This window comes from Cyprinus carpio, chromosome A8 (genome assembly GCF_018340385.1).
Source record: "Cyprinus carpio isolate SPL01 chromosome A8, ASM1834038v1, whole genome shotgun sequence".
NCBI lineage: Eukaryota > Metazoa > Chordata > Actinopteri > Cypriniformes > Cyprinidae > Cyprinus > Cyprinus carpio.
In genome coordinates this window covers 13,858,629-13,877,298 of record NC_056579.1, presented here as the reverse complement: position 1 = coordinate 13,877,298, position 18,670 = coordinate 13,858,629, and the positions used below count along the sequence as shown (strand labels likewise).

Here is an 18,670-nt window from a genome sequence, read left to right as displayed (position 1 = left end):
GATATTTAGCCCCTGGAATGCTTATTTTTCTGAAGGATCCCCGCCGAAAAACGTGTATTTTACCCCCTGGACCCCCCCACCCCCATACCCTGCTCGAAACGCGATCGAGCTAGTTTTGAGTAGCAATTGGGCGGGTTTTGTTGCGAAAACCTGGCAACCCTGCAGCCGTGGACCAAACCGGTTCCGGTAGCACGTGTTCTTCCTTCTCTGACAGAGAGACAGAACGTCCCTCTATTGTCTTCGCGTCCTGATATATAGCACACGGTATGTCCGACCGTTTTAATCTTTGTTAATTCAGTAATTTGTGTTATAATTTGCTGCTGAACTGAACCGCCTGGTTCTACATGTTTCATAGAGACTCATAGCGAAGAGACGGCGAGCAGCTGCTGGTGAACTTCCATGAACTGACCTGACAGCCTGTCCAGCCAGGTAATTTAATGGACGAACACTGATCTCTTATAATATTAACTCTAACATTAGTCTGTAATAGTAATCTACGAACTGGGATGAAAGCAACGATATGTTTTTGTAATTAATGTTAAGTTCAGACCATAAGGAAGTGCATTAGCATGCAGGCTAGTGTTGTCGTCCGCTTTTGCGAAGCTGGTTCAGTTCTGTCATATACCAGCGATGTTACACACGGTATAATAAGACAGACAGCCGGAAAACAAACGCGTCTAGCAGAACATTGCTCGACGTGAGGATTCGTAAATGTGTTTTAATAGCTGATCGAACACTTGTTTGGTTAGATTGTAAGCATGCTAAGTTAACAGGACGTAAACTTGTGACACTATGCAAAACTGGATCAGCCAGTCCAGCCTGACCAGATCTGAGCAAATAAACAACTGATCGTGTGGAAACAGAGTTCACGGATGCTATTCAAGTTAAAACATTTTTTTTAAAGTCTAGTTTATATTAATTCAATCAGTATCAGAAATTAGCGAAAGGGGGGCCCTGGAATTGATTTTTAGGGGCTTTTGCACATTAAATATTTAATTTATGACAACAATTAAAGTAAATCAATTCATTATTAATCAACCAGTTACATATGCCAATAATGGAATATTATGAAATCTGTGATCAATCTTTTCTAAATGGCCTACAATGTTAAGAGCATGTATTAATCGCTAGATTTTATGTATCATCATCAGGCCCAGATTGTGAACTGTGGGACAAGGTGGAAACTCTGGGGAGTTTTAGGTTTGTCTCCCCATGACATCGCGTCACCATGGTGACCGCGGCTCCAACAGTGATGCCGAGCGGTGCACCTCTGATGATGACGACGCAATGCTCACTGAGCTTGGGCCGCTGCTGACATCTGAAGCAGAGAAATCAAGAGTGAGTTGTGAGAAAAGAAAATACACTGCCATTTGGGGTCAGTCAGAATATTTTTTAGAGAAATTAATAATTTTTTTCAGCAAAGGCAAACTAAACTGTTAAAAGGTTACAGTAAAGACATTTATAAAGTTCCACAATGTTTTGTTTCAAATCAATTCCGTTCTTTTAACATTTCTATTCATCAAAGAATATGTAAAATCAACTTTGCCATCACTGGAATAAGTTGCATTTTAAAATATACTAAAATGGAAAACATTTATTTTAATTAAAAAGTGGATTTTTAACTTTAACTTAATTTTTTACTGTATTTTTAATCAAATAAATGCAGCCTCGCTGAGACCCCAAACTTTTAAATGGTAACGTACATATAATAGATGGAATGAGGCAAGAATAACTCAATTTAATGAAAAGCTAAACATTAACTAAAAGCATAGTTGCTGTTGCAGGGTGCATCAGCATTTCCTGATGAGGATGAGAACGAGGATGAAGAACAAGGACTGCGGGTGGTTACTCTCCCCATGCAGGCACACCATGCCATGGAGAAGATGGAGGAGTTTGTACACAAGGTGACTAATGACTTGATCCTCAACTGTTCTAGAACTCCTAATGACATTATTGTTTCCAAAAATACCATGTATTTAATTAAACACAATGTTCGTGTGTAAAATTATTGTTATGTGAATGTGGCCTATTTCTATTCTGAGATGTGTGTGTTTAAAGCAAACTTGTACCGTTACTAGGTATGGGAAGGACGTTGGCGAGTTATTCCATACCATCTCCTCCCCGATTGGCTAAAGGATAATGATTACCTGCTGCAGGGACACCGCCCACCCATGCCGTCCTTCCGTGCCTGTTTTGGGAGCATCTTCAGGATTCACACAGAAACTGGAAACATCTGGACGCACCTGCTGGGTTTGTGCTTTTGATGATATGTGACATAATGTAAAAAAGTCAAATGTAACAAAACAAGCATCTCTTGAAATACTACACATCACTGTAGCTTCTACATGAAAACCGACTACCAGAGGAAAAAAAAACAAAAAACTCTTTAACGGTTTTTAATAAACATTTCCTGTTTCCCAAATTTTAAGTTTCCTGCTGTTCAAAGATTTGCGGTCACTTTGATTTTTTTAAATGCTTTTGAAATAAGTCTCTTATGCTCACCAAGGCTGTATTTATTTGAAATACAGTAAAAACATGAATAATTTGAAATGTTATTTAAAATGTAATTTATTTCTGTGGGGAAGTTGGATTTTCCTTTACTCTAGTCTTGTGATCCAGTCTTGAGATCATTCTCATATGCTGATTTGATGCTCAAGAAAAAAATCTTTATTATTATCAATGTGGAAAAGAGTGGTTCTGATTTATGTTTTTTGGAAACCACAATAAATTTTTCTGGATTCTGAAGAAGAGGAAGTTCAAATTTATTTGAAATAGAAATATTTTGAAACATCAAAATGTCACTTTTAAACAGTAGTATATGTCATATAACCCCAGTGACTTTTGAAGAAAGACTTTTCATACCTTCTGGAACTTACCAGATAAATTTTATGATGTTTGTAATATGATAATCTGATATGTGTGAATCACTGCCCTGAGGATGACACAAAGCACACCACCAAGACTTATAATGTCAGTCAAACCCGTAATTATGTTACTAGTATGTCATTTTGAAGGCTAATTAAACTATCACAATGTCTCCCTACAGGCTTAATTCTGTTCCTGTGCTTGGGCACATTGACAATGCTGCGGCCAAACGTTTCATTCATGGCACCCGTGCAGGAGAAGGTGGTGTTTGGGATGTTCTTCCTGGGTGCAGTTCTTTGTTTGTCCTTCTCCTGGCTTTTTCACACTGTCTACTGCCACTCAGAAAAAGTCTCTAGGACTTTCTCCAAGTAAGAGACACCAGTTTTTATGCTCTTTTTGTGTAGGCAGTACTAATGTTAAGTGGCATTCTGCACACTGGCGGCCAAGAGTTTGGAATAATGATTTTTTTTTTTTTTTTAATGTTTTTGAAATTGGTGTTTTATGCTCCCCAAGACAGCATTTATTTAAAGGGCTCATTGGATTAACATTTTCCACAAGTTGGCTTGATTTATTAGGGTCTTCATGAAATGTCTGTAACATATTTTGCTTAAAAACACTCAATGGCTGTGTAAACAACAGCTCTGCTCACACCAACCCATTTTGGTGTATGTCTCTTTAAATGATAATGAGTTACTGCGCACTCCACCCCCCCTTCTGGGATATCCAATAAAAATAAAATAAATCCACTCCTCTCTTGTCTCCTCTGAGGCTAGGACTCTAAATAATGATTTGTGTTCATCTGTGCAGCCAACAACAGAACATTTAGAATGTTTTCCGTGAACTTTTGCCATGGCATCGAGATGGTCCTCACTGCAGAACACAAGATCCAGATCCAACTCCTCCCATCTTACATATGCCTAAACCATATGTCTCCACCCCCTGATTCCTAAACCCACCCATCTCCCAGAGCTCCACCCCTAAACTTACCAGTCTCCACCCCCTAGATGTGGATCCAACCACGCTCCCTGGATCTTGTGTTCCGCAGTGAGGGGCTACTGGATTAATGGGCGGTAATATTATAATAAGAACCCCTTCCTACGTCTGAGGGGGAGAGAAATCTGATTGGCTCATTTTCTCGCATGCTTGCAGAGAAAGGCTAACAAAACCAAACTTACTGGGCTCTTCTTTTTCACGTTTTCTGAGTTGGTAGATGCAACAGACACTCAGTTATAGCACTTAAACACAGAAAAAGTCAGATTTTCATCTGATGAGCCCTTTAATCAAAAAGTAAAAACAGAAATATTGTGAAATATTAAAATAACTGTTTTCTATTTGAATACATTTTAAAATGTAATTTATTCTTGTGAGGGTAAATTAAATTTTTTTTTTCATCAAGGATGCACTAAATGTGTCATAAGTAACAGTAAAAACATTTTTTATTTTGCAAAATTCCTGAAAAAATGTATCTCTTTCAACAAAAATATTAAGCAGCGCAAAGTTTACAACACTGATAATACTAAGAAATGTTTCTTCAGCTCCAAATCAGCATATTAGAATGATTTCTGAAGGATCATGTGACACTGAAGACTGGCGTAATGGCTGCTGCAAATTCAGCTTTGCCATCACAGGAATAAATTACATTACAAAATATATTAAAATAGAAAACAGTTACATTAAATTGTTATATTATTTTACAATATAACTGTTTTTACAGTATTTTTGATCAAGTAATTGCAGCCTTGGTGAGCATAAGAGATTCCTTTCAAAAACATTATTATAGGTTTTGACTGCTAATGTATAGACATGACTTCAGTAACTTGAATGTATTTTTTTTATGTTCTTAGGTTGGATTACTCTGGTATTGCGTTGTTAATCATGGGCTCATTCGTTCCATGGCTGTACTACTCGTTTTACTGCTCTCCTCAGCCGCGGTTCATCTATCTCTCTGTTGTATGTGTGCTGGGTGTTGCTGCTATCGTTGTGGCCCAGTGGGACAGATTCGCCACCCCTCGGCACCGGTCCACACGTGCAGGTAATGTGCTCACCTGCTTCTCTAAATGTTCCACCTGCTTGATCGATTTCAGATGTTGCTTAAATCATTTTTCCTTGTACTTAGGTGTTTTCATGGGCCTTGGTCTGAGTGGGCTCATTCCCACAATGCATTTTACCATCGCAGAGGGTTTTGTGAAGGCAACAACAGTGGGTCAGATGGGCTGGTTCTATCTGATGGGTGCCATGTACATTAGTGGAGCATCACTTTATGCAGCACGGATACCTGAACGTTACTTCCCTGGCAAATGTGACATCTGGGTAAGACTCAAGGGAATCTTTGTTGTATGTAATATTGTAAACCTTATTTTTTAACATGAGAGCGGGTGCATCCATTTTTAAATTGAATGTGCAAGGCTTTTGGTATCATCTTTTTACAGTTATTTTAACAGTACAAAAACAGTATGTTATGCTGCTTAATGTTGATGATAATGATTGATTTTTTTTTTTTTATGATAATCATAAACGCAAATTTACGTTTATTGCACTTTATTTTCCTAGTTATTTATCTATAGTGGCTAATGAAATGGAAGTCTTGCATTGATTGAAACTGCTTCCTTTTGCATTGCAAAAACAGTTGGATACTCACGGTCTCTATCTGCTTTGCTTTCTCAGTTTCAGTCTCATCAGATATTCCATGTACTGGTTGTCGGGGCAGCATTTGTCCATTTTTATGGGATCTCAAACCTGCAGGAGTTCCGCTATGGCCTGGAAGGAGGCTGCACAGATGACACTCTGCTGTAAAAAAACAACAACAAAACAAATCACTTGAATTTTGGCTAGTGCCTGCTCACTTCACAATGAACCTGGATCCCACACAATGCAGATTAAAAGATTTTTATTATCTATTGAAGGATTTTAACATGTATTTAAATAAGGTGTTTATTTGTTAAGATGCTTAAAAGTCTTGATAAATGTGGTAGTCTTGTGTTTATATTGTTCTTTACTATTTCACTGCAGCACAGAATTTATTGTAAATCACTGGAATGAGTCATAAAGCATTACAGAGGTCTTAAGAGACTACCTTTTCCAGCGCTTTTTCTTCTGACTGTTTCTGGTCTACTGGTTAGTGGTCCTGTACTTTAAGAATTTTTAAGTAGGTTAAACACATGAACATGCTTAGGTCTCAGTTTTCTCAAACGTCTGCATGATCATTCATTAACTTTTGATCTGAAATGCTTGACCCATAGCTTCAGTGGTGGGATTCAAGTTGGGGGAAAAAATTATCTTTTGTTTGAGTGAATCGGGGTTTCAGTCAAAATACTTGCACTGGTTTTAGAAGTAAAAATATTTTAAAAAGAGCAAAATAAAAAATGAAACTGCTAGAATTGCTTGCTTCATTAATAGTTTTTTGTTTTTACTTTTTGGTATGTGAAAAGTGTGAGTGTGTAGTAAAATTATAAAAGTTTTAATATTTTAGTTTTAATTTCTTTTTTATAATTTAATTTTAATGTAAAATTTAGTAATGGTATGTGCTTTTGTCCTTTTTATTAGTTTTTTATATTTATATAATTTATTTGAATTAATTATTTTTGTATATATTTCAGTATTTTAACTGATTTCTGTTAGCTGCCAAAGTAACATTTAAGATTTTCCTCTAATATTTATTTTTATTTTAATTACTGAAAAAGATATTTAATTGTTTTAGTTTTAGTTAACAATAGAATAATACATTCTACAATTGATGTCCAGTTCTTCAAGCATTTAAGCTCCCATCCTTGTGGTAGTCAGTTCTTAGTAGTAGTTACTTAGCAACTTTTTAACTACTTTAAACAGCGCGCTTTTCTTCTTAAGGCGTTGTTTTATGAAACAGCACATATTATAATGTCTTTATCATAAAAAAAATGTGTGTTTTAATGATTAAATGAAGGTCAGAATCTGTGATTTAAGATGGCATTAAGCAAACGCGCGAGCACGTGGCTTTGGTGCGCACGCGCGCTGGTGACGTCGCAGTGTTTTGCTGGGAATGCGCGCACACGTGAGTGCTGTTCTTTTCGTTGCTGGAGTAAAATTAATTCAGTTCACACCTGCGAGGGTCTCCCTGTGAGGGGTGCCAGCAGATGTCCACATAGACCGCCGGGTGCTGTCATTCAGTCCTGGTCCGTTTCTGTTCTGCTGTGGATCCGCTGTACGCTGTGAGTTCAAATGGAGATGTTTATGTGTGGGTTAGCATACAATTTCAGTTAGCTTTAGCATGTAGCCTCATCTCACCTCTGTGAGGCTTAAACTTTCACCTGATTTACAACGACACGTTCAGATGAAGTTATATTAATAAAATAATATTAAATACGAAGAAATGGTTTCTGTTTCCAGTCTATAGTAATACACAGGTGCAGTGCCCATCACAGCCTACAGGTAGACCTCTTCTAAAACATTTTATTTTTTATGTATCTATATTATCGCGTTATTAAATTTTAGAAAGTCCCTTTCTTTTTAAGAAGCCACTGAAAAGGTTGTTATTTCCAAAAGGATGCGCACTGAGCTGTTTCATTGAGAAACCATAATTTCACGGTTTATTGTTTTTTTCATTTGTCATTAAGGTTCAGTTTCTTTTTGTGATTTCTTTGGAAGATCTTTTTGGTTAATACTTTTTAAAAGTAACATTCTCAACAAATGGCAATGTACAGCTGTCAGATTTTAAGCTACAATACAGATAAAGACATTGACTTTAATATTGGTCTCATATTAAAGGAATGACCCAACCGAAAATCACATTTCTGTTATCATTTACTTGCCCTCATGTTGTTTAAAACTCATGTGATCTTTTTTCTTCTGTTGAACATAAAAGTATATGTTTTGAAGAATATCGGTAACCCAAACAGTTTCAATTCCCATGGATTTTTTTTATTCATGGACAAAAAAATACAATGACATTCAAAGGGAACCGAAACTTAAAACTCAGCCTCAAAATATCCTCATTTATGTGCCACTGAAGAAAGAATATCATATGGGTTTGAATTTTGTGTGTACTCTGGATCAGCTGTGCTGGTCACTGATTAATTGTATGATTTCAGGATGATGATTTCCTACAGAAATCATCATCCTGCAGTGCCTGAGGTTTTGTCACTCCACCCCACCCCCTGACGTCATGGCGCCCAAGGACATCATGACCAATTCGCATGCCAAATCCATCTTGAATGCCATGAACGCCCTGAGAAAAAGCAACACGCTGTGCGATATCACTCTGAGGGTGGAGGGCACAGATTTCCCAGCCCACCGCATCGTGTTGGCAGCCTGCAGTGATTATTTCTGTGCCATGTTCACCAGTGAGGTAACAAATATATTTTATATGCACACTCATCACTCACATTTTACAATGTGGTTTTAACTGGAGCAGTCTGTTCACCAATTAGGTGTCTAAAAATGCTCTCATTGTATTAAAAATAAATAAATAAAAACTGGAGGGGGGGGCTTCAACGTGTTGAACTGTAGAGCTTGTTTAGAGTTAAAGTTCAAATCTTGCTCCTGATCGGGCTTCTCCTCATCATTTATTGTCCTCTCTTCTAATCCATATCAATTAAATTGGCACAAAGGTTAAAAAAAAATCTACTTTTGTTGCAGTTCTGCTCCTTCACAATAGGAGGTGCAAACAGTCTCTTTTATTCTCAGACATGCTAAAGTTGGTTCAGAGTTACTGGAGTGAACACAACACATGCTGTCAAGCTGGATGCAGACTAAATGATGAATATGCTGTCACTCGTCTCTTATGGTACAATGTAAGAAAAATAGTGTTATAGGAATATATAATATATAATGATAACAGTAGTGGTCTTTAATAGATTATTGCAGAAAATAGGCTCTGTGACCATCAAAAGTTTATTATTCCTAAGACTAGAATACACTACATGACTTTTAAAATCTGAACCGATTTTAAACAATATAAAAACAATATCAGTTCTTAAAAATATCAAACATGTCAAGATGGATTCATAGTCTCAGCTAAAAAAAAATCAGAGTCTGTAACCATCATACACTACGCAGTTTTCTATGAAATCTGTCAACTCAAATCTGCAGACTGACTCTGATTTTCAGCAACTAGCGTCAACTTTTCCAGACTGTAGTGTCTTTAGAAGTCATGTAGTGTATTCCAGGCTTTGCACGTTTTATTCATCATGATAGTCCTCACAACTAAACACATTTATAAATTTGAAAACCTAAATGCAGTCAGCAAAAGTTTAAAGCTAAACATAGGCTCTAAACCAACTACACCACACACATGACTTCAACATCATCACCATATGCTTTAGACAACTCTTGTAGTCTTTTTAGAAACATTGGACCCACTTAACAATTATACTATGTACTTACTTTTAAATGAACCATTTGATGCAGTCCACTTATTGTGTACATGTTTTTACATTATACTTCTATTTGAAAATACTATCCTGTAATTACACCTGTAATTAAATTCTGTAGTTACATCTGTATTTACACTGTTTAACTCTACCGCTCCCCCTTAAACCTAACCATACCGCCAAACCTGCCCCTACCGTTGCCCGTATCCACCCTCAATAGCAGCATAAGTGTTTTGCAATTCAACATGAACACGATAGGTACATTGTACCTAACAATTCATTGTTTTATTAAGTTAAAAAAAGACACCTAATATAAAGTGGGACAGAAACATTTTCCATGAAAGTTTGATTTAGAATAGTTTGCAAAAGTGTGATCACTGAGACCACGTCAACTAGATGCACCCCAGAGACAGATCCCCTGCGAAGACCTCATCACCTCGACAACCATCAGCACAAGACCACGGGAACCAGACAAGTCCTCTGCACCTGTGTTGCAGGCTGGGATTAAACCACATCATGCTGATGTCGTCTGGCCAGAGGAGAACTGGCTCCCTGACTGAGCCTGGTTTCTCCCAAGGTTTTTTTCTCCATTTCTGTCACCGATGGAGTTTTGGTTCCTTGCCACTGTTGTTTTTGGCTTGCTTAGTTGGGGAAGCTTGACTGATTGCACAGACACTACTGGAAGAGAGCTGAACTGGATGATGAAATCACTGAATCATCAATGAACTCACTTTAGCTGAAAAATTACTCTCTTATTGTCTTGCATTATTGACAAACTATTTTCCTGTTTAACACTATAAAGCGGCTTTGACACAACCAGTTTTAAGTATTAATAAGTATTAATTATAAAGCGCTATACAAATAAAGGTGACTTGACTTAATACTGGCTTTAGCATAATGTTTCCATTCATTTAGCCACTTGTTAGCAACTATTTTTTTCAAGACAAATAAAGGCTTTAAAACATCACAAGGAGGTATTACTGTGGTGTTTTATGGGAGCTCAATAAAATGTGATAATATCCTGAGTTTGTGTTAACCACAAACCTTATTTCAGACGTTTATCCAAACACCCAAACTTTAGGACAGTGGAACCAAAAGTGCTAAATGTTAACTCGCTTCTGGGTTTTGGCCTACAAAAATATGTCATCCCTGCAGCAAATGACAATATTACAGCTGTGGTATTGGGCAGAAATATGCATTTGTTGTCCATATCGCTTACTTCTGTTTCACATAGTTATCACTGCTGTGGCTTTTATTTTGTACTCTTAATCTGAAATTAAATTTCCAGAATGCTGGCATGTGTCTTGTGTCAGTTTTTTTTTTTTTTTTTTTTGCCAAGATAAGGGGGGAAAAAGGAGAAAAAAATATATATTTATTTTAACGTGATATATTTTTCTTGTTGCTCTATAGCTTGCTGAAAAAGGGAAGTCCTTTGTGGACATTCAGGGCCTCACAGCATCCACCATGGAGATCCTGTTGGATTTTGTTTACACAGAGACGGTGCTGGTTACTGTAGAAAATGTTCAGGAGCTGCTGCCCGCTGCCTGTCTCCTGCAGCTTAAAGGTACAAACACACAAACCAGCTCAGCTCACATTGTTGTTTCTTTGTTATGGGAATCTAATATTACCAAACCCATTTGATTATTTGTACAATGTTTACAGATTTTTATATACACTCAAAGTAAATTAGATCAGGACTGCATCTGAATAAAGCACATGATAAAACCATTTTTTACCTGTGCTTTATATGATACATTAATCATGGTTTATTTCAAATGTGGCATTTAAAAGAAAAAAATCCTGCATGATGTGATTTTGTTTCTGTTATAAGGAAATGAACATTGAATGCTTGCTGAGATCCAGGCATGATGAGACTGAGACTCTTAATTGTGAAAGAGACAAACACAAGAACAAACCTGCATGAAATTAGGGAGCAATTATTGCCACAGACCTGCTGTTAGAGCTCAGTTGCAGAAGATAAAGATTACAGAAGAATCTGATTGGTCTCTAAGGACTGAGGGCTTTCTGTCTTCTGTCTCCACAAAAAAAAAAATTCTAAGGAAGTGAGCAGTAAAGTTTATCTGATTTTGAACTTGACAGTCAAGTTTTTGAGTGCTTTTAATATTTTTTTCTGGAAATCTAACTTCTTTTTTTTTCAAAGAATCTTTGATGAATAGAATGGTCGAAGAACAGCATTTAAATGAAATATAATTTTTTTGTAACAATGTAAAAGTATTAACTCTTTTAAACAATTTAGTTTAAGGGACCTTACTGAATAATACATTTCTTTTATAAAAAATCTCACTGAAATATTTTGAATTGTATTGTATCTCCTTCTCCAAATACTGTACATACAATTTAGCTAAAAGTTCCCTCTCTGTAGATGTGTGGAATAAAAAGAAAATGAAACGGAAACATTTTTAAACAGAAATTGGAAAAATATTAAAATGTATTAAAATAATTAAATACAAAAATAACATGAATCACATTTAGTGACTTGCCTTTGAAACATGAAGTGATGTGCAACCAGTCATGCCCACTTCTTAGGATTAGTGTTTCATCTAATAATTGCGTTTCTATTATTATGTATACAATATAATTATGTAACCAATGTCCAACTTTGAGATTGGAAGTGGAAGAAAAAGCTGTATATGGTTATTAAAAGACTTGCATTGCTTTTAGCCTTTAAAGGGGTGCTATTATGCTTTTTCACTTTTTCAACTTGAGTTAGTCTGTAATGTTGCTGTTTGAGCATAAAAAAAGATCTGCAAAGTTACAAAGCTCAAAGTCCAATTCAAAAGGAGATATTTTATTTAACAGAAGTCACTTTTCAAAAACTACAATGAACGACTCGTTTGGACTACAATGCATATTTTCAGACGAATGGGATGAGACCTGTTTGAGCTGCACTAGAGAAGGCAACCAGTGTTCTCACTATGTCTGAGACACGCTATCTTTCCCAAGGCAGACAAGCTTAGAGTGGTTACAATCATCCTGGTTTAAATCGCACTCATATTGATTCAATTTTGATGCAATATTTACACTGAAGCTCACAGCAGGCAGCTATAGTAAGAGGCAAGACATTTCCCGACCAGGCACGAGTGCTGTCAATCACAACACACACTGGCCCAGCTAACCAATCACAACACAGACTGGGCCAACTAACCAATCACAGCGCATTTTGTATTTCAGAAGGCGGGCCTTCATTTAATACAGGAACTATTCTGGCCATTCATGCCAGACTGGGGAGAGAGGTGTTGTAATAATGTAAAATATGTGAAAAATAATGTGTTTTTCGAACAACCTAGTATGAGAGCTTGTTCCTGTAAACCCCCAAAACAAAATCAATACCTTGTAAAAGAGCATAATAGGACCCCTTTAAAGGAACACTGTGTCCTTGGAATCAAAATGGAAAACACATCCCAGATACTTTTAAGATCAGCCACTTCTACCAAATTTAAAGCGAACTGACAAGGAGATCAATTTTACGTTGTCTGAAATAAGAGAAACTTTTCAGGCACCAACAGAATCCCTTGAGCACTCAAACTGGAGGATGTTTTTGACAGAGGTTGTGACAAAAAAACCCCCAAAAGCCCTGTGTACTTCATCCCGGAAGTAAAACATTTATGTTTGCCACAAACAAAATGTAGCTTGACACCTAGGGTAACACCTTCTCTTCTGTCAAGAATGACTGTGGCAGTATCAGGCTTCGGGGTTGCTTTGAGCAGAAGCAAATGCAAGTTTCAAGAGCAATATAACTAGCCAAATCCCTCAGGCGAATCCGTTCTAGTTAGAGATCAGCGTTAAAGCTGATGTTGTTTCTCAGAATACTAAATTACCAACTGGAAATTAAGACTGTTCTTGAATCAGAGCAGGTTTTTTCTGTTACACATAATGTATCTGCAATATAAATAATTGAATTTGCTTTTCCATATCTGCTTAATGCATTTTCTTGATTTGCTGGTATGCCTGCTGTGGATTTAGATGTGATTCTGCTGTATTTAATGCAGATAAACCATTCTGATGTTATTTGTGTGTTTGTTCTCCACAGGTGTGAAGAGAGCTTGCTGTGATTTTCTTAATAGTCAGTTGGATCCATCAAACTGTCTGGGAATCAGAGACTTTGCAGAAACGCACAACTGTCTGGACTTGATGCAGGCAGCTGAACTGTTCTCACAGAAGCACTTTGCTGAGGTGGTGCAACAGGAAGAGTTTATGCTGCTCAGTCAGAGTGAGGTGGAAAAACTTATCAAGTGCGATGAGATCCAGGTGGGATTGTCTGCATTGACCTTCTCTGCTCTCTTTTAGTCTGAACGCGTCTATGCCTTCAAGTGCACCTGGGAAACTTGTACCTCTGAGCCAGGCATTTGTTATTTCAACATTCAAGTCATAAACATAACACAGAAGTAGTCTGAACAAAACAAAATTACTAGATTTTAATGGGATCTGCTTTCAAAATTATTAATTTCTGTCAGTTATTTATACATGGTTTCAAAACTAAAAGTTTTGTTACATAAATTGTAAAAGCTGAGCGATTAACTTCACTTGTATTCTGTAAACTGTTCCATTATCACACCTTTAACATGATTGAAATGCAGCCTGTAAAATTAAAATGAATAGCAAAATCATTATTACACATTATTTCCTGTATCATCTAGAATTCTGAGTTTTTCACTTTCTAAATATCCTTTGCTTGGTCATTCATGTAATCATGAAACTTTCCACTCTCTACTTAAAGCGCACAAGCGATACAAAAGATTATTATAGAATATACTCAATAGTTTACACACCTGCTGGTCAGAGTTAGACATTAGTCTGCAAAGTTTGCAGCACATAGGAACCTGTTCAGGCTGGTTTTGAGCAACATATTTGGCTGCAGGTTCGAAATGGTATTTCTTTTGTGTTTTTGAGACTTCTAGCCACTTTCAGTAATGATATGAAGAAAGTAAATACGCAAGTGCAGACCTGTAACCCTGCTTTTTTTATCTTGTTTTATACACAAACAAAAACATCTGCCTTTTGTGTTGTTAAATTCCTGTCTCTCACCACCGTCCATTTATACTAAAGGTGTAATTACAGCGTTTGGACTTAAATTTGTGGTTACCTGGAGAAGTCACAGATCTAAAACCATGAAAATTAGAAGTTAGTTTTGCTACAGGGGTTTGTGCCTGAACAAATCTGTGTGTTATGTGTGTAGGTTGACTCAGAGGAGCCTGTATTCGAGGCAGTTCTGAACTGGGTGAAGCACAACAGAAAAGAGAGAGAGCCGTATCTGGCCGATCTGCTGGAGTATGTGCGCATGCCTCTGCTCACCCCACGATACATCACTGATGTCATTGACATAGAGGTCAGATTCTGCTAATCAAATACATGCTGACTGTATGAATGTACAGGATGCTGCAGTTAGAAGCAAAGAGTTTATTTTGTGTGCATTATTGCATGATATTTGCACATTTGTATTTAGTGTTGCGTCTACGTTTTAGCCATTGATACGCTGCAGTCTGCCGTGTCGAGATTTGGTGGACGAAGCAAAGAAGTTTCACCTCCGGCCAGAGTTACGCAGCGAGATGCAGAGTCCTCGAACCCAAGCAAGACTCGGTCTGATGCCTCTGTGTGTTTTCAGTATTTAGGGCTGAAATCCTTCAGTCTAACTGATTCTCAGTATATATTAATCATAATGTCAGTTCACTCTTTCGCTGAATTAGTTTTTCATGTTTTAACATGTTCGTGATCTACTTGTGAAGCCTTGTACAACATTTTTTTTTGACACTGGATTGGGTTTTAGGTGCCAAAGAGGTTCTCTTGGTAATTGGAGGATTTGGCAGCCAACAATCACCCATTGACGTTGTTGAGAAGTATGATCCCAAAACCAGAGAGTGGAGCTTTCTTCCTGTAAGTTATGTTATCCATTGATTTAAAACATTTGCCCAATGTCAGTGGGCAACCGTGCCACTGAAGCAAACATTATGTCTTCCGTAATAAAACATGTTAGTGTAATAAAGTGTAATGCTGCATGAATTTTGAAGGTAATTTGACTAGCAGAAGGAGGTTTTATTTCTTTCAAAATATATTTATGTACCAGAACATTGCAAGGAAGCGGCGCTACGTTGCCACTGTTGCCCTGAATGATCGCGTCTATGTTATCGGTGGGTACGATGGCCGATCACGGTTGAGTTCAGTTGAGTGTTTGGACTACACAGCAGATGAAGATGGAGTCTGGTACTCTGTCGCCACAATGAATGTACGCCGAGGCCTTGCAGGAGCTACAACCCTCGGAGGTACCTGTTCTGTATGACGCTTGTTTACACACATTTGTTGAGTTCTAGTAGGTTCTTTTGGATTCTGGGTCAAGGTGGGTTGCGTTTTTGAAGACTTTCAGGCACATGAGCATTGAATGAAACCAAACAGTTCACATAAGACTGAAACTGAATCTGCCAACCAAACGAGTTCAGTGAGTCTGAATTATGTGGGTTCGGTGGATGTACAGCAGGATGATTTTCTTCAAACAATGTTCTTTGGCTACATTGCTTCAAGCGCTTCTCTTTTGCAAGTCAGTTGAATAAACCAGCTTTGTGTCAATCAAAATGTGTATTTTAAGAAATAGTCAGGCGTAAACTGATGATTTTTTTCCTTTCACAGATATGATCTACGTTGCGGGGGGATTTGATGGTAGTAGACGTCACACCAGCATGGAGCGTTATGACCCCAATATTGACCAGTGGAGCATGCTGGGAGATATGCAGACTGCGAGGGAGGGAGCAGGACTTGTTGTAGCCAGTGGACTCATTTACTGTTTGGGTAACATTTTGTTTGTTGTAGAAAGTAAATGAATTTGAGTCAATGTCTTTGGTGATTTCTTTTGGTATTCTTGTGCTACAATTGCTCATAACTAGTATTCATAATGGCAGGAACTCAGAAGGCTTGGCACACACATGTTCAGATAGACATATAGCTTTTCAGACATGGTATACATTGTGTTGTGTTGTGGATGCAGGTGGTTATGATGGTCTGAACATCCTGAATTCTGTAGAGCGGTATGACCCTCACACGGGACATTGGACCAGTGTCACTCCCATGGCCAACAAACGCTCAGGTACACTCGCATGAGAATCCTTTTTAACATGCTAACACATATTATAATATTCTATACACTACCGTTCAAACATTTGGGGTCGGTAAGATTTATGTTTTTGAAATTAGTCTCTTATGCGTACCAAGACTGCAGTTATTTGTTCAAAAACATAGTAAAAATACTGTGAATAGTATGGATTGTTTGCTTAATGTAAACTTAAGCCTTCTAATCTTAAATTAGTCTGAGATCAAACAATAATTTGACTGCTGCTACAAACCATGACTGCTTTCATCTACAGGGGCTGGTGTGGCTTTGCTGAATGATCACATATATGTTGTCGGAGGGTTTGACGGCACGGCCCACCTGTCTTCTGTAGAGGTGTACAACATCCGCACAGACTATTGGACCACTGTGGCCAATATGACCACGCCACGCTGCTACGTCGGAGCCACGGTCCTGAGGGGCCGCCTTTATGCCATTGCAGGGTAAGATGTCAATATAGCATGGTAGACTCTTCTCTATTGGATCTTTGTCTTTGTTACCACAAGAAAATAAATGAATGACTTAATCTTCTGTTATGATATTGCATTTGTGTTCTTTCTGCAGATACGATGGGAACTCACTGCTCAGTAGTATTGAATGTTATGACCCTGTGATTGACAGCTGGGAGGTGGTGACTTCAATGGCAACACAACGCTGTGATGCAGGAGTTTGTGTGCTCAGAGAAAAATGAGAAGAAAATTGATTCTGACATAGAGGTGCATTTTACATCTGGATGCTGGAATCTGTGCTTCACTGATCAGTGTAGCATCAGATCCCATTACCAGCCTTTTATGACTCTTTCCCCTTTTTGGATTTAAATTTTGTTGCCATCTGAGATCTCAGTCCTTGATTTCCCTTGATGGGGGAGAAAACACTAACTTTTATGATACAGTCAACATGAGTGTTTTGCCAAGTTTTTGTCCTCTTCGTACGGACTCTGTGATCCTTGGTTCCTTCTGAGATTCACTCAGTTGGATCCTTTAAAGTGCAATATAATAATAATCTACTGGTGTCAAAATGTCTCAGAGAAGAGACAAGTATGTGTATGCCTTACTGCCCAAGTGACTGAATCCTTCCTGAAGAAGTGAACATTGCCAGATTCATCAGGATGTGACAACAGAGGTGCTTTGTGTAATCTGTGTCAATTCTGTCTTTGACATCCGTCAAGACGTAGTCATCATCATCTCTGGTTGCTGGGGCTCCTCTCATTGACTCAACCCTTTATCTATGTGCCTAAGGCGCCAGGGATTTTTCCGTCATCATGTACAGAACCATCAGTGAGAAATCATGAAGCCAGTGTGCTGGTGTTTTAAGTGTGTTTAATGGTGTGAATCCGAATGCACGGGTGAATTTAGCTGTGCTCTCTCAGTGAAACTGTCTCGTTAAATACTGGTAACTGACCCATTAATATGAATGAAGGATGACTTGCATGGTGGATGTTCTGCAGTATATCATTGATGTGGTATGCAATTTTAATAGTGCGACTCCATGATAAAGACAATAAAGGAAAAGTCTGTTTATCATGTAACACAATTGAGGTTTCACATCATCAACGTACCTGTGTGAAGATTTTAAAATAGATTCTGCACTTCAATTTTAAGCCATATTTGCCAATTTTTGCTATAGCTGCATATCCTCCGCCAAAATCCCCAAAATATTTCAATTGCTTTTTGAAAGGGGTCTGGTGATTTTGCTGTTTTTTCATAAAACATTTAAAGACCCATTTAAATAGTGACATTTTTTTTTTTTTTTTTTTTGCTGCCGTATTTACTACTAAAACAGTATATTTAGGATGGTATGTGTCTCATGCTGCCTTCAAGTGCACCTGGGAAACTCGTACCATTCAAGAAACGTTACGTGGAAGCCTAAATTAACTAAAATTATTATTTTGTGAGCATTAAAAGCCAAATAACTACATTTGATTAAAAATATTAATTTCTGACTTTATTCATGGTATCTCTGCCTCTTTTTTATATATTTATTTAGTATTATTATTATTATTATTATTATGGTTACGTTATGCAAACCATAAAAGTTGAGTGATTAACATACTGAACTGGCTTAATCTTTTGGCGTTGATAGTTTCTCTCTTACCCTGTAACTAATGTTCGAGAACTTTTATGAAGAAAAGCTGTCGGACAAAAAAAAATACCTGAAACACTTAAGAGGAAATTTGAACTTTCCAAGGAAACCCCTCCTCTCGTAAAGAAAGATAAAAAGATATGCATAATTCAGTTGTCCTATAACCTATTTTCTTGTCAGGAAAAAAAGGGCGGAGGCATGGCAAACCTTTCGCTCTTGATAACGGTTAGAAGTGTTGCAATAGTTTTAAATCTAAAGATGAGTG

At 37.5% G+C, this 18,670-nt stretch overlaps 2 protein-coding genes across 3 annotated transcripts; both read left to right on the top strand.

The window, feature by feature from the left end:
• Positions 1–108: 108 nt before the first annotated feature.
• LOC109095105 (adiponectin receptor protein 1-like) lies at positions 109–6,242 on the top strand. Of its 2 annotated transcripts, XM_019108768.2 has the most exons (9): positions 110–264; positions 356–429; positions 1,152–1,338; positions 1,785–1,904; positions 2,079–2,250; positions 3,047–3,233; positions 4,710–4,897; positions 4,982–5,175; positions 5,530–6,242. In XM_019108768.2, exons 3-9 carry the CDS (start codon positions 1,213–1,215, stop codon positions 5,656–5,658), a joined length of 1,116 nt encoding a protein of 371 aa, XP_018964313.1. In that variant the 5' UTR covers positions 110–264; positions 356–429; positions 1,152–1,212; the 3' UTR covers positions 5,659–6,242. The 2 variants fall into 2 exon arrangements, with proteins under 2 accessions (XP_042618328.1, XP_018964313.1); XM_042762394.1 differs by having other exon boundaries at positions 109–264; positions 4,710–5,175.
• Positions 6,243–6,858: 616 nt separating this feature from the next.
• Positions 6,859–18,270, top strand: LOC109095100 (kelch-like protein 12). Its single transcript, XM_042762392.1, has 12 exons — positions 6,859–7,049; positions 7,947–8,185; positions 10,620–10,773; positions 13,261–13,478; positions 14,407–14,556; positions 14,693–14,807; positions 14,995–15,101; positions 15,292–15,487; positions 15,849–16,007; positions 16,204–16,302; positions 16,580–16,766; positions 16,888–18,270. The coding sequence occupies exons 2-12, from the start codon at positions 8,003–8,005 to the stop codon at positions 17,012–17,014; spliced, it is 1,695 nt and encodes a 564-aa protein (XP_042618326.1). The 5' UTR covers positions 6,859–7,049; positions 7,947–8,002; the 3' UTR covers positions 17,015–18,270.
• Positions 18,271–18,670: the final 400 nt, after the last annotated feature.

Coding starts and splice junctions, on each gene's coding strand:
- LOC109095105 (XM_042762394.1), top strand. CDS start 1,213: ATGACATCGCGTCACCATGGTGACCGCGGCTCCAACAGTGATGCCGAG. Junction 2,251..3,046: donor CATCTGGACGCACCTGCTGG/GTTTGTGCTTTT, acceptor GTCTCCCTACAG/GCTTAATTCTGTTCCTGTGC. Junction 3,234..4,709: donor GTCTCTAGGACTTTCTCCAA/GTAAGAGACACC, acceptor TTATGTTCTTAG/GTTGGATTACTCTGGTATTG.
- LOC109095100 (XM_042762392.1), top strand. CDS start 8,003: ATGGCGCCCAAGGACATCATGACCAATTCGCATGCCAAATCCATCTTG. Junction 10,774..13,260: donor CTGTCTCCTGCAGCTTAAAG/GTACAAACACAC, acceptor TGTTCTCCACAG/GTGTGAAGAGAGCTTGCTGT. Junction 15,102..15,291: donor GAGAGTGGAGCTTTCTTCCT/GTAAGTTATGTT, acceptor TTTATGTACCAG/AACATTGCAAGGAAGCGGCG.